General features: G+C 41.8%; 1 protein-coding gene across 1 annotated transcript; it reads right to left on the reverse strand.

Moving 5' to 3' along the window:
- Positions 1–2450: 2450 nt before the first annotated feature.
- Positions 2451–13419, reverse strand: CHAMP1 (chromosome alignment maintaining phosphoprotein 1). Its single transcript, XM_008635853.2, has 2 exons — positions 13236–13419; positions 2451–6039 (listed from the first exon to the last, which is right to left on the reverse strand). Exon 2 carries the CDS (start codon positions 5977–5979, stop codon positions 3241–3243), a length of 2739 nt encoding a protein of 912 aa, XP_008634075.1. The 5' UTR covers positions 5980–6039; positions 13236–13419; the 3' UTR covers positions 2451–3240.
- Positions 13420–13494: the final 75 nt, after the last annotated feature.

A 13494-nucleotide genomic window follows, 5' to 3' on the forward strand; every position in this document is an offset into this window, starting at 1 on the left:
AGCTAATGAAACACTAAGCACAAAAATAGTTTATCCATTTTGTTGAGGGTTAGCACTTGCGGCTTTGGCACTCTTTCATGAGGTATACGGAAAGTCTTGCCTGAGCATTCAGTAAGACAGACTAAAAAGGTAGAGAGGCAGTGAAAAGAAGCAGTGAAAGCAGCAGACAACTGACAGATAAGAGGCAGATCTGAGGAAATAATGCAACTGAGTTGTCAGGACATCATAGATGAGCAACTTAACCAGCACATTTGTGATTGAGGATGCAGTTTCAGAGTTACCATAAGCCCATCTGAACTCACTGTCCCTTTTGCCCTTGGCCCCCTACCTTCAGAAGTGTCCCCCTCAGACGTATTTCCATTGCATCAGCACTTGCAGCTGCAAGGCAATTCAGAGTGATAGACTAACTCCACAACACAAAGAAAAACCAGCAAGTTCCCAGCAGAATCTGTAACCTGATTTGTGTCACCCCAAGGCTTTATGAAAAACAAGTGGGCAGAGGAAAAATGGTCAGAACACACTGCCAGGGAAGGGAGAGGACAGGACCAGCCAGAGAAAGGCTGCAGCTAATACTGCCCTGAGCTGATCATGAAATGACATGATCAGTTCTTTCTGAAGTGGAGATGGTAACATTTCTTGGGGAAGAAAGGAAGGCAGGAAGGAAAGAAGAAGGAAAGAAGAAGGAAAGAAGGAAAGACCTGCTCTTTTGATTGTACAGCTCAGAAGAAATACCAAGTATGTCAGAAAATACAAATTAGCAAGAATTCATTTGACTTGGCTTCTACTAAATGAACTAGCATTTAATACTTCTTTTACAAAATCTTTCTATTCTGACAATTGTGAAGCACACAATTCTTATTTTAATAAACACTGAATCCCAAATGGTCTTCAGGGTTTTTTTTCAATTAATTTACTCATTAATGTAAGACCAATCACTACCATTAACATTATAGGTGTTCATATTCTAATGGTTACAATCCATACGATTTCTCTGATCTAGAGGTAAGTAACATACTGATATACCAAGGCAGCTACTTAGATACTCTTAGCTACGCTGAAAACAAAAATTACTGAAACCGGTAATTCTTGCAAGAATATCTCCCCAAATATCAAATGAAATGAAGTTGTAACCTGTGACAAAAATGGCCTTTTCTGAAAAACACCTTCAAGTTCTCTAAGAAGACTACTTTTAGTTTGATTGAATGAATGCTGGCGAAAATGTACTTTAAAAACATGACTGGGCATTCCATACAGCTAACCACTTTTTGCCATAAAAAGATGAAGGTAAGTTTCTATTGCACATATGGCCACAGCTAACATCCCTCTATAACATATCCTCTGGTGTTCCTCTATTGTTTCCATTCTGTACTTTCCCTCAAGCATTCTTCACAAAATGGACTAAAACCAGTGTCCTTCCAAGAGTACACAGAAGAAATTCCTCTCCAAGGATAAGGATCTTACAAAAGGAACTGCCAGAAGCTCATACAGAAGCATTTTCTCAATCATATGTATGATCTATTAATGTAACAGCCTTTAAAAATTAGATAATCTGAAAGTTGAATATTGTGAGTATTATACCCAAGTATATATTGAAGACATGCTGCAAAGTCGGGACATTATTCCACTATGCTGACTTCCATTAATACATATTATTTGCCATTGCAAGAAATAGTATTTTCTAACCCTTGGGAAGTAAAGAATGACTGTATGATTCTGTGCTGTCCTGAATGAGTCACTTTTACTGGCTTTTAGTTAACTCCACTCTTTGTACACCGAACTGCAGCCATAGGACATACATAGTAAGTCACAGAATGCATTTGAATTATTCATATAGACATGGTAGGAAGTTAACTCCTTCACTTAATAAACAGCACTGAGAAGTCACCTGAGCGTAGAGCTTTAAATACCTTTGCCCTTCCTTCCAGAAATCCTCTTGGAAGACAGAAGAGATAAAAGTACAGGCTTCAATCCAACCAATCTGAAGCTCTTTGGTTGGAGCTTACTTGGAGACTTTATTATTATTAAACACTAACATCTTCATATCCTAAGCCCATATTTAAAACAGCTTGTCTAGGCATAATTCAGCTGGAGAGGAATTTCTCCTTCCTTGGCCTGCCTCCACTTAAAATCTATATTCCTTCTGAATTATAAAGTACTTGCGTGTTTTTAACATATAATACTCAAATCACACAAAGGCCAGCATCCTAAATAACAGTGCATAAATTCCTGTTTTCCTTCATTTACATCTGACATTTACATCATATACTTTTCTTAAAGAGACAGGAAATTTAGACTAACCTTCCTTAGTGATGACTGAGGCTGATGATTGGGATGTTGAAGCATTCAAAGCAGACCTCCTGGGTAATTTTGTATCTCTTGTTGCCAAAGACACTTAAAAGACATTATGTTGAACATGAAAAGTTCCATTCTTGATGTGAACAACAAAAAAATATGGCCAACACCAGGTTGGGTTCTTTTTATTGTTAAAACATTAAAGCATAACATTTCACCAAATACAGGAAATTCAGGGGTTGTCTTGACATTACAAACATCTGAATCATCAAGAGAAAGTGTTGAGCTATACATAGTCTGACGTTAATCTATCAATTTAATGTATATTAGTACATGATTAAAACATGGCCAAAATACAGAATCACAAAATAAGTACCTTGATGCTTCTAAATCTGAGACAAGTCAGAGAACTGAGTGCAATAAATTTCCAGCAAATGTCTATACACTCAATTACAACCTCAGGGCAGAATTGTTCCAGGAATATTGGTAGTTTCTCATATTCTGGCTCATTCACATTCAATTTAGTGAGAATTTTGATTTGAGAACTTGATAAAAACATTTTTAAAAATACAACATTTAACAAATGTGAAAAAAGAAGTTGTCTTCACAGGAAAATATGGATTGCTTGCCACTCCAGTCCTTAATTGCCTATATGTTTTACAAATCTTTACAAAACTAATTTGTATCCATTTTGGTTTCAAAAACATAGTACATCTGAAAAATAAAATATGACTCTACTGATGGGTAATACAAAGACATGAACACGCATTTAAAATTACTTTCAAAAGTAAATCTTTTCAGTAATACAGCTATAAGACAAGTTAAACATAGTACAATAAACCATGCATCTTCTGACTTGTCAGATCAGCTAAACTACTCGGTTAACATACAGTAACACTTTTGAACACTTTGTAAATTCAGCTTCTCTAGCACAAGGAAAAAAAAACATTAAATTTGTTCTTCAAGTGGTTCAAGGCTGTCTAAGTGTTTTTTAGGTGTATCATCACTATGACGGCTTTGGCAATGGGTTAAATGTTTCTTAAAGCCTCGGGGAAAATTTGATTCAAAATTACAACGGGGACACTTCAACAAACTTTGACCATGAGCAGCAACATGATTTTTAAGAAGAGACTCCAAGAGAAAAGCTTTGCCACATATTTTACATTTGTATGGGCTTTGAACATTATGCTTGTTAACTAAATGGTGCAAGACAGCACCTTTCTTCATTGCACGACAGCAACAAATTTTGCAGTAATACTTTCCCTTGCCACGCTTCATGTATTTTGCTATTTCTTCCTCAGAGATGAAAGCCTCTTTCTCTTCAGTAAACTGAAGCACACACTGTGGCTGCGTGGGAGTAGTTGCATCCATTTTGCTCTCTTTGCTGTAATCAGATGACTCCATATCATACTGCTCTTGGTCACTGTTGGATTCTTGCTCCTTTATCTCCATTGAGTCCACCTCTGTTTTTCCACACTCACTGCTATTTAGTTCAGAATCTGAGTTCTCCTGGTTATCCTTCTTGGGCTTCTTTTTTGGGCATGAATATAACATGTGTTCAGGTGATTCTTTGGCTAATATTGATTGTTCATCCTGTGAGAATAAATCATCCAGTGGTTTCTGATCATCTAAATTGTGAGAGAGAAAGTCACTCTCACCAGACTCACTGGGTGTTTGGGGCTCGGAGAAAAAGCCCGATGCAGACTTGTGAGGCTCGGAAAACAGGATGTTCTTCTGGATTTCAGAAGGTAAAGTAGTTTCAGCATGTCTCTGGACATCAGAGGATAGAGTAGCAGCAGGCTTCTGCATCTCAGAAAATACAGCATGCTTTTGAACATCAGGGGAAACAGCAGATTTCTGGCAGTCTGTGAAAACAGCTTGCTTGAGTGTCTCAGGAGAAACAGGAGTAGGTTTCTGAGACTCAGTAAAGAGGCCATGTTTCTGAACTTCAGGAGATGTGGATTTCTGAGACTCTAGAAAGGCAGCAGACTCCTGAACTTCAGAGGAAATGGAAGTGAGTTTTTGGGCTTCAGAAAATAGGGCATGCTTCTGGACTTCAGAAGAAACGAGAGCGGATTTCTGGGCTTCAGAACACAGGGCTTGTTTTTGACCTTCAGTAGAAACAGCAGAAGTAGACGTCTGATTCTGGGGCTCAGAAAAGACAGCACGTTTCTGGACATCAGTAGAAGCAGTAGGATTAGATTTACGAGTCTCTGGGAACAACACTCTTTTCCGAGGTTCTGGGAAATGAGCCCGTTTCTGAATCTCAGATGAAGCAGCAGAGGTGGATTTCTGAGTTTCAGAAAAATACATAGATTTCCGTGACTCAGAGAGTTTCCAAGATTCAGGAGATACTGAAACACCAGGCTTACGGACCTCAGGAAAGAAAGAAGGCTTCCAAGAGTCAGAGGAAACAGTGTGACTAGACTTTCGAAGCTCAGGAGAAACAGGGGGAGAATGTTTCCATGTGTCAGGGGACAGAACAGGTTTCCAGCCTTCAGGGTAAACAGATGAGATAGGTTTCCAGGGCTCAGAAGAAACAAGAGCAGACTTCTGGGATTCAGAAAAGGACGTAGACTTACACGAATCAGAAACAAGCCTCCTAGGTTCTGGCAACACAACTGAACCAGGCCTTCGGGACTCAGGGGCAGACCTCCGGGATTCTACCGACACCGACATGGCAGGCTTTGAAGCCCAGGGAGAAACTGCAGAAGACTTCTGCACCTCGTGAGGTGAAGACCTCCAGGGCTCAGGGGAAACAGTTGGAGCAGGTCTCCACGACTCTGGCGAAACTGCAGAAGCAGGCCGCCGGGTTTCAGGAGAAGAAGCGGAAGCGGGCCTGCGCATTTGAGAGGGATGCCTTCGTGGCTCAGGAGACCCAGCTGGGGCATACCTCCGTGGTTCGGGGGATACTGCCGGAGCAGGTTTCTTTGGCTCTGGTGACACAGCTGGGGAGTATCTGCGGGGCTCTGGAGACACAGCGGGAGAATGGCGCCGGGGCTCTGGTGATACGGCAGGGGAATGCCGCCGGGGCTCTGGAGACGTTGCTGGGGAGTGCCGCCGGGGCTCTGGAGACACGGCTGGGGCTGGCTTCTGTGGGTCAGGGGACACAGCTGAGGCTAACTTCTCTGGATCGGGAGACATGGCCTGGGCTGACTTTTCTGGATCTGGGGACACAGTCTGGACTGACTTCTCTGGCTCTGAGGAAGTCACCTGAGCAGACTTCTGGGGCTCTGGAGACACAGAAGATTTCTGAAGCTTGGGGGAAACAACAGGTTCAGATTTGGGGAGTTCAGGAGAAAGGTCAGGTTTGCGTGACTCAGGGGAAAGGGTAGGTTTCTGTGGCTCCAACGTGACACTTTTTTTGGATGAATCTGAATCTCCTTCAACCTGTTGCTCTTTCCGCTCTTCATTCCACTTCTCAGGTGCTGCATGCTGTGCTTTGATGTGGTAATAAACGTTGCAATACATCTTGCTGGTAAAGAAACATTTATGGCAGTGAAACAGTTTTGCACTTTTTTGATAAAATATAAGTTTACCCAAACCAGCAGCATCCATTTCATCACAATACTCTGGGTGAACAGTACCCATATGAATTTGTATGTTTTCATAGTCAGTTCCTCTGAAGCTGCAGTAGTCACACTCCAAGCGCTCTGTGGTTTTACGTAGTATCTGCAACATGTCCATTTTTCTATGGGCAGTAACAGTTTCACAGCACTGCACCTTTTAAAGATTAATTTTCAGTTCCTGCAATAAAGGAAAAAAAATCTGTATAGTTATCTGTCCATGCTAATTTCAACTCTGTCATTCCTAAATAACCGCATGGGCTTTTCTCCACCCACCGCCCCCTTTTTAGAAAGAGTAACTTTTGCACAGGTACTAACTCCTTCATAGAGAAATCCAAACATAGGTGTCTCCAACTTCTGAAAGTCATTTTATATCAGTAAAACTTGAAAAAACAAAGTTTATATTTAACAATAGGCCTTCCTACCTATGTAAAAAAACTGGAAGCAAATGATACAAAAAGAACCCAGGTGATGAAGAGCAAAGTTTGAATTTCATTTGATAAATGTGACTTGCTTTCTCCATTGTCTTCTCTTCCCATATTTGATGTGCTTTTATTGACATTATACACGTAAACTGAAAACAAAAAGTACTTTGAAACACTGCCACTGAGATAAAGCCATGTCAAAAATGCATCTCCATCATTCAATTTCAAAACAAATCAGCAGTTTTTGACAAAGACCAAAAAAAAAAAAATCAAGAAAACAGCAGCCTAAAACCTAGGCCCTATTTTCATCTGTCAAATACTGACATCCTTTCACTAATTACATGGAAAAAAAATATGCTGATCATAAAAGCTTTATCTATTATGAAAAGGACTTTTCCTGTTCCATTATTTCATGTGCTGCCCCAATAACAATAAAAATACTATTTAAGAAAAACAAACAAAAAAGTACCCCAAAAACTGAACAAAAATCCCTCAAAATGCAAATAGTTTTAAATTATTTGGCTGGATTCCACTATTACCAACAGAATTTACCCAGATTAGCTACTACAATAAGCAGAAAACCAAGTCTAGTCATATTCTGCAAGTTATATTGTCATAAAAGTGGAAGGCAAAAAGGACATTCAAGTGAAATGCACACACTTTTTTCTTGTAGGTTGAAATTAAAACAGTTGTTACATGATTAATCATGCTAAGCTATCAACCTAATTTTGGGGGTCTTGTAAAACACACTGCTTCAAAACACTCAAAATTGTTGTTTCATTTTAACATTAATTTACCTGTCTAAATATATATTAGACTAACAAGTCTAAAAATATGCATTCAAAGCAAGTTTTCTTAATTTATTCCTAAAGCATTTTTACCCTGGTTTCTTATGGAAATGAGGCTTACACAAACACATTGCCCTACAGTCAATGCCAATCAAACCGGACAAAGCAATCCAGCCTTACTTTGCATTTCTACACCTTTCATGAAAATCAGGAACCAGAGAATGCAAGCAATGCCTCCACTGAGGCAGAATACGTCACTTAGCAGTGCCTGCTTCTGTTTAGCCTCTACACAAATAGGCTTGAAACTTTCAGAGCAAGCAGTGTCTGATTCAGCTTGTAATTAAGGAAAAGGGGAAGGAATTAAAAATACTACAGCAGTGAGCTGCTTTGGGTTTGGGGCAGAGACAGAATGAAAGCAAATTAGCAGTGCTGCTAAAGGATGAGATGGATACAACAAAAAACCAGGAAAGAAGGATTGGCTGAGGAGCAAGAGGGCACAAATCCTTAATAGAGTTTCACTAGCTCAGCTGCTTATGGAACAACTCCTTTGCGTGCACTGTGCATACACACTTCACATTAAGTCACAGGAACAGGTAGATTTCCAGTTGGGAAGCGTGGTGGGACCACGGGTGGAGCTTTAAGAAGGATCCTGCTTTACAACCATGAGGCAAATGAATAGCATCCAACCACAGTCTAGCTACAAATGAGAAGTAATTACTCTCTGCTCTACAAACACTGAAGTGGAAGGACCTTTGGGGTATAAGCTGCAGTTTCCCACCACTGCTGGCATCCATACAAAAGACACCCCAAATTGTAGTCCACACCACATTCAGTTTTGACCACAAAACACTTCCCAACATAACAATTGTTTAATGCATGTAAAAGATGAAAATAAAACAGAAAGATGGCAGCAGTGCTTAGCAGTCTGTATCTCTGCAACAGCAAATAACTTGCCAATTGTAAAAACCCATAGTACATCATGTCTTAATACTCCAAAAGACCTTCAAATCTTTATGAATTACAGTGCATGTTTTGTTTGCAGGACTCGGGACAATGGGAGGAAGGGAAGATTTCAATTTGAAAGCAAAAATTTCTGAATTGCTGATATGAGCTAAATAAAAAGGCTTTGTTGTTTTTTGTCATATCACAGCAGAACATAATTAGGACAATAAAGACACACTGCAAGTAATCACATTTTTAGACTTGAAAGGGAATTTGTCAATTCCAAAATTGGTTGTAATCCTGAATTATCCATATTCTTTTCACTAGAAAACCAAAAAAGGCTTTTCCAATTTGAATTTATCACAGTTTATAACAAAGTTTACCAGACAACCTTTTCTACCCTCTTCAGAATTTCCCTGCCCTTGCCATGTCCCTGTTGCCTTTGCTGCAGTTTTTTGTTATTCACTGAACTACACTTCACCCCACCTCCCATCCTCTTCTTTTATTCAGTTCTACCTTACTTTATGATGAAAATTTCCACTTTCTCTCCAAATACAACAGTTAGAAAAAGTCAGTGCCTCCCTTCCACAAATTGTCCAAGTTGCTGCTAAGCTTTGTTGACCATGAGATTATTTTGGAACCAAAGAAGTTACAGGCACAGTCCAGACATCCAAAAGTCTGGATATTCAAGCCTTTAGCGTAAGAAATAACATTGAAGAGCTGTTATTTCTCTCACATTGCCTTCACTCACCATTTTTAGTTTTGTAACTCAACCCACTGTATCTGGCAGTCACTGAAGCAACTGCCTCTTCTGCTGAAATCTCTACTTAATTGAGGCAAGACAACTCTTTGTTAGTGCAGCACCTTGAGTCCATGGAATAGTAAACCTAGTTTTAAAATAGCTACTGTGAGATCAGTAACAAAACAGTCATGTTGTCAATTTAAATTTGTTGAGACATTTCTGAAGGAATAAACTCTGAGATGTTGCTGGTTCACTTAACACAGATCTAAACAGCTAGTTTGAAAGATTTTCCTGTCAAGCCCTCCAGATTCCTTCTCATATTGAGCTCCAATACCACTGTCTCTACATGGCTCTGGTTGCTGCCCTCCTATACACTCAGGTTTATCACACAGATAAACCTGCATCACACTGTTCTTTGCCATCATCTCCCACATCAAAACTTGTTCTGCACTGGATCCTGCCTTGCCTAGTTGGGTGAAAGTGCAAGCAACAACGTCACTGTTTCTTATAGAGTCCCACACCAGCAGACTCATCCAGCCTAAAATCCATATGCCCAGTAACCAGGTCTCCACAGCCTCGGCCCTGCATGAACTGTGATGGGTCCTGCATGAACTGTGATGTAATCTGTGCTCAGCAGCATCTTTTTGGCAACACTAAGAGAGACAGACCACACTCCCTCTGTGTAAATGCATTATTACAGATATTAAAGGGAACTAGCTCTGTGCTGCTCCAACTCAATCCCATGAAAAGGGTCAGGAAAAGAACTGCTGTGATAAATCTGTCAGGGTGCTCCATGTGCACTGCAGAGAACTGGATCAAGTACTAAATCCCAGTATCATTCTATTCCTCTGAAGCTCTTTGACGAAAAGTATGAATTTCAGGGTGAAGATCAAATTGTCATGAGCAACAGCTTCTCCATGAAACAAAGCAGAGGGGAAATGGCCACTAGAGTATCTCTCAAGGCTTCTTGAATACTCCTAGGAGAACAAAGGACCTGCCACCTCTGCAAGTACAAATAACTGCTGTGCAGGCCCCAGGCCACTTTGTTTGGTTGAACACTCTGCCTGGCCATAACTGTTTTGTAAAAAGGACACTTGAGCATTGCCCCTATTCAAACTCCCAGTTAATAGGATGTGCAGTGCAGCAGTGGCTATAACTGAGGCTGTGCTGCATACCACTGTAACACTACAAAGCACAACACATTCCTTAATTGCTCTTTCTGCATTCCCTCCTACTTTTCTCACTTTCCATGGCTGCAACACTGAGAAAACAAATACAGATGCAGCCAAATCGAACTAATTATCTGTTCTGAGAACACATTACAACCGAAGCAGAAGCCTGAAGCCCAGCATTTATGCTTGTCCTGCATCCACATCCTGCCTTCAAGACAAGGTACTGTGATTCAACTAAGATTCTGGAGCTTGCAATACGAAATTTTAACTTAAGGCAGCCAAGACTCATTCAGAGTCTTCCTAAGACATGACATTTCCCACTGAAATCTACCTGAACAGGTAAGTGCTTCTGTCTAAAAGCTCGCTGTATCCTCAGGTATCAAGCACAGTAACAGCATCAGCACCAACTCAGGTCTTAGCTGCCTTGAAGTGACACAGATCAATGTCCATCACTTAGGTTAAAAGCTGCCTGAAGAGACACAAATCTCAGCATTGGGACCACCAGTCCCTACTGCTGCTCTATCAGCCACCTCTCCCAACCCCTCTTCTTTCACACATGTTTAGAACCTACATATAGAGGTTCCTACCACCAGCTCTCTCCTCTCTCCACAGAGATGCTGAAGATCCTTACACCAGTTCCTGTCCCCCACATTGCAGTTCTGGCCATAATCTCCTCTATCACAGGAAGAACAGAAAAACAGCATGGGGAAAGGATTGGTAACGAGGGAATGTATCTAACTGAGAGATGAACAACCACCACTGCTTTTCTTGCTTGGTTCTCAGCACCCAAGAGACTAAAGTCATGATTTGGCAGAAAGAAGAAGTATCCAGGAAGTAAGAGGCAGCGAGACAACCACAAATTCAAACAAAAGTTGGTTATGTGTATTGCAAGGCAGCCACAAAGTGGAGTCAAACAGCATCACAAATCTCTGTTGAGCTCATGTTAAACTGAGCAATAGGAGCATCCTAAGCTAATGCACAAGAGAGGAGAGACCTCCTGATGTCTTTCCAGGCATGTCAGAGACAGTTCCCGGATTCCACATCCCATCTTCCATGAGGATCCCACTAAAGATTAAGCCATACTTTCTACAGCCTCTCAAAAACCTCTCAGTGGAAGAAGAGTGGAAAAATGCAGAAGAGATACCTACATATAAGAAGGAATCCATGAAGGGGATGGCACAACATGACTCTGGCAGAAACCAAAATGTCTCCACTTCTCAACTCCATTCCAATTTCATAGCTACAAGTCTTCCAATCATTACTGGTAATTTTTAATAAACACATTCTACACTTAGCTTTGCAACATTTAATATATACTTGCATTTTTCCTCTACAGAAGATAAGCTGTGACTGTCCGAGGGAAGGAACAAAGGGCTCAAAGCTAAAGATCTGTCTGTGAGCACAGAAAATTTATGTAATTTTAACATTACATGAAGAATTCAGAGCACAGCAACAAGTAGTCGGCCATATCATTGTTTAAAATCAGACCGTCAGTGGCAGAAGAATCTCTAACTATTTTCCTCTCGATAATCAATCCTGGTGAGACACAAACAGATAGAGGACACACAACATACTTCAGTGACACCAACACAGCTGGGAAAGTGCTCCAGAAGAAAGCCCTGTGATTTTCTGTAATGCCCTACAACCACACATAGGATTCCCCGCACAGGAAGGATTACTGTTTATTCTCATCAGCCTTGGAAGTTTCTTGCAGGCAAACAGTTCAGTCATAACCTCTGTCAGTGAAGAGGGTCAACGTTTCCAGCACAAGAAAGCTGGGTTTGTTCCCAGCACAAGAAAGCTGGGTAAGCTAGATGCAGCAGGATCATTGCCTCTGCTAGCAGGAACAGATCCAGACTATTGCTGTGTTTAAGCAAAAGGAAAAGTTACATGTTCTTGCAGTGCCAAAAAGTAAATGGCAGTCTGATGGCAGCATGATGCTTCTCTTGAAGCTACATCCCTGTGTTGTGACTGACAAAGAGAAGTTTAGCTCCCAGAGGAAGCTGCACACAAACATCCCACAGTGGGGCAGAGCAGACACTTCGCAATGCAGAAGGCAGGTCAGGGCATCACTTCCAAGGCACCACGAACAAGACAGGCAGAACTATGCTTCTGCTAGCCCAGAAGTGTCCACAGGTACCTGACCACAACCTCACATCTGAACTCCCAGCTACCAGCCAGTCTAAGTTCCATCAGCAACAATTGCTGAACCAGGTCTTTAAAATTACACAACTACACAAGGCACAAACACTTGGACCCAACCAGCCACTGAAACACTAAGATATGCTGAGAACATGGGAGGCACCAGATCCAGGTAGGAAATGCTGTATTATGAAGTTCCACATTTCCAGGAAAGGTTCAAGTCACAGGAGATCTACAAAGCGACAATACCTGATGCACATGACTTAAGAAACACAAAGCATCCAGAACTGCAGCAATTTTGCAATATTTCAATCTTTGTTAAGAGAATTACAAGTCTATACAACATTAGTTCTCAATACAAGATCTAACAACAGTCTACATTGCAGAGTAAAATCAATGTACCTTTGACTGATTCAAGATGGAAAAAATTAATTCCATGTACTTCTGACACAGCTTTCTAACTCCAAGTTCACAATTCCACTTAGCTGGCTTCCAAAAATGGCCTCAAAAACCTTACTACTGCAGTGCTGTACCTGAGCTAACGAAGTGCCGCTAGACTCACTAGAACATTACAATCTAGTCAAGAACTGTGAATTAAGGTTGTGAAACTTGGTGATAACAGGCTAAGAATTCCATTTACACTACTCTGAAAGAATATGGGGTCCAAGGGAAGATTATGGAAGAGAAATAAGAAATCCAAAGTTTCTCTGTTCCTCACTTGCAAAAAATTCATAGAATCATTGAGGTTGGAAAAGACCTCTGAGACCATCGACTCCAACCTGTGACTGAACACCACCTTGTCAAATAGACCATGGCACTCAGTGCCACATCCAGTCTTTCCTTAAACACCTCTAGGGACAGTGACTCCAACACCATCCTGGGCAGTCCATTCCAATGTCTAATCACCTCCACAGCGAAGAAATTCTTCCTAATGTCCAATCTAAACGTCCCTTGGTGCAATTTAAGATTATGTCCTCTCGTCCTGTCACTTGTTAACTGGGAGAAGAGGCCGACCCCCACTCAGCTACAATCCCCTTTCAGGTGGTTGTGGAGAGTCACAAGGTCCCCCCTGAGCCTCCTGTCCTCCAGGTTAAACAACCCTAGCTCCCTCAGCCGCTCCTCACAGGACACGCTCTCCAGAACTACTGTGAGCCGTGGTTCTGCACCTGCTTCTCTGCTCCCACGTGCGACGCAGCCGCTCCCGGCAGCTATTTCTGTCACCGGGGAAGGGCCCGGTCCCGGCGGGGACACGTCCCGTGCCGAACTCGCTATCCCAGGACAGCAGACCGGCGGCGTGCTCCTCCTGCTCCTCGCTCCGCCGGCATCACTTTAACTTTCCTGCGGGGAGGGGGTGCCTGCGGGTTCGGCTTTCGCGGGGCCGCCGGTTCGCCGCTGCCCGGCCCTCCCGGGGCCGCACCCCCGGGC

Source organism: Corvus brachyrhynchos, unplaced genomic scaffold, assembly GCF_000691975.1.
Source record: "Corvus brachyrhynchos isolate BGI_N302 unplaced genomic scaffold, ASM69197v1 scaffold83, whole genome shotgun sequence".
Lineage (NCBI taxonomy): Eukaryota > Metazoa > Chordata > Aves > Passeriformes > Corvidae > Corvus > Corvus brachyrhynchos.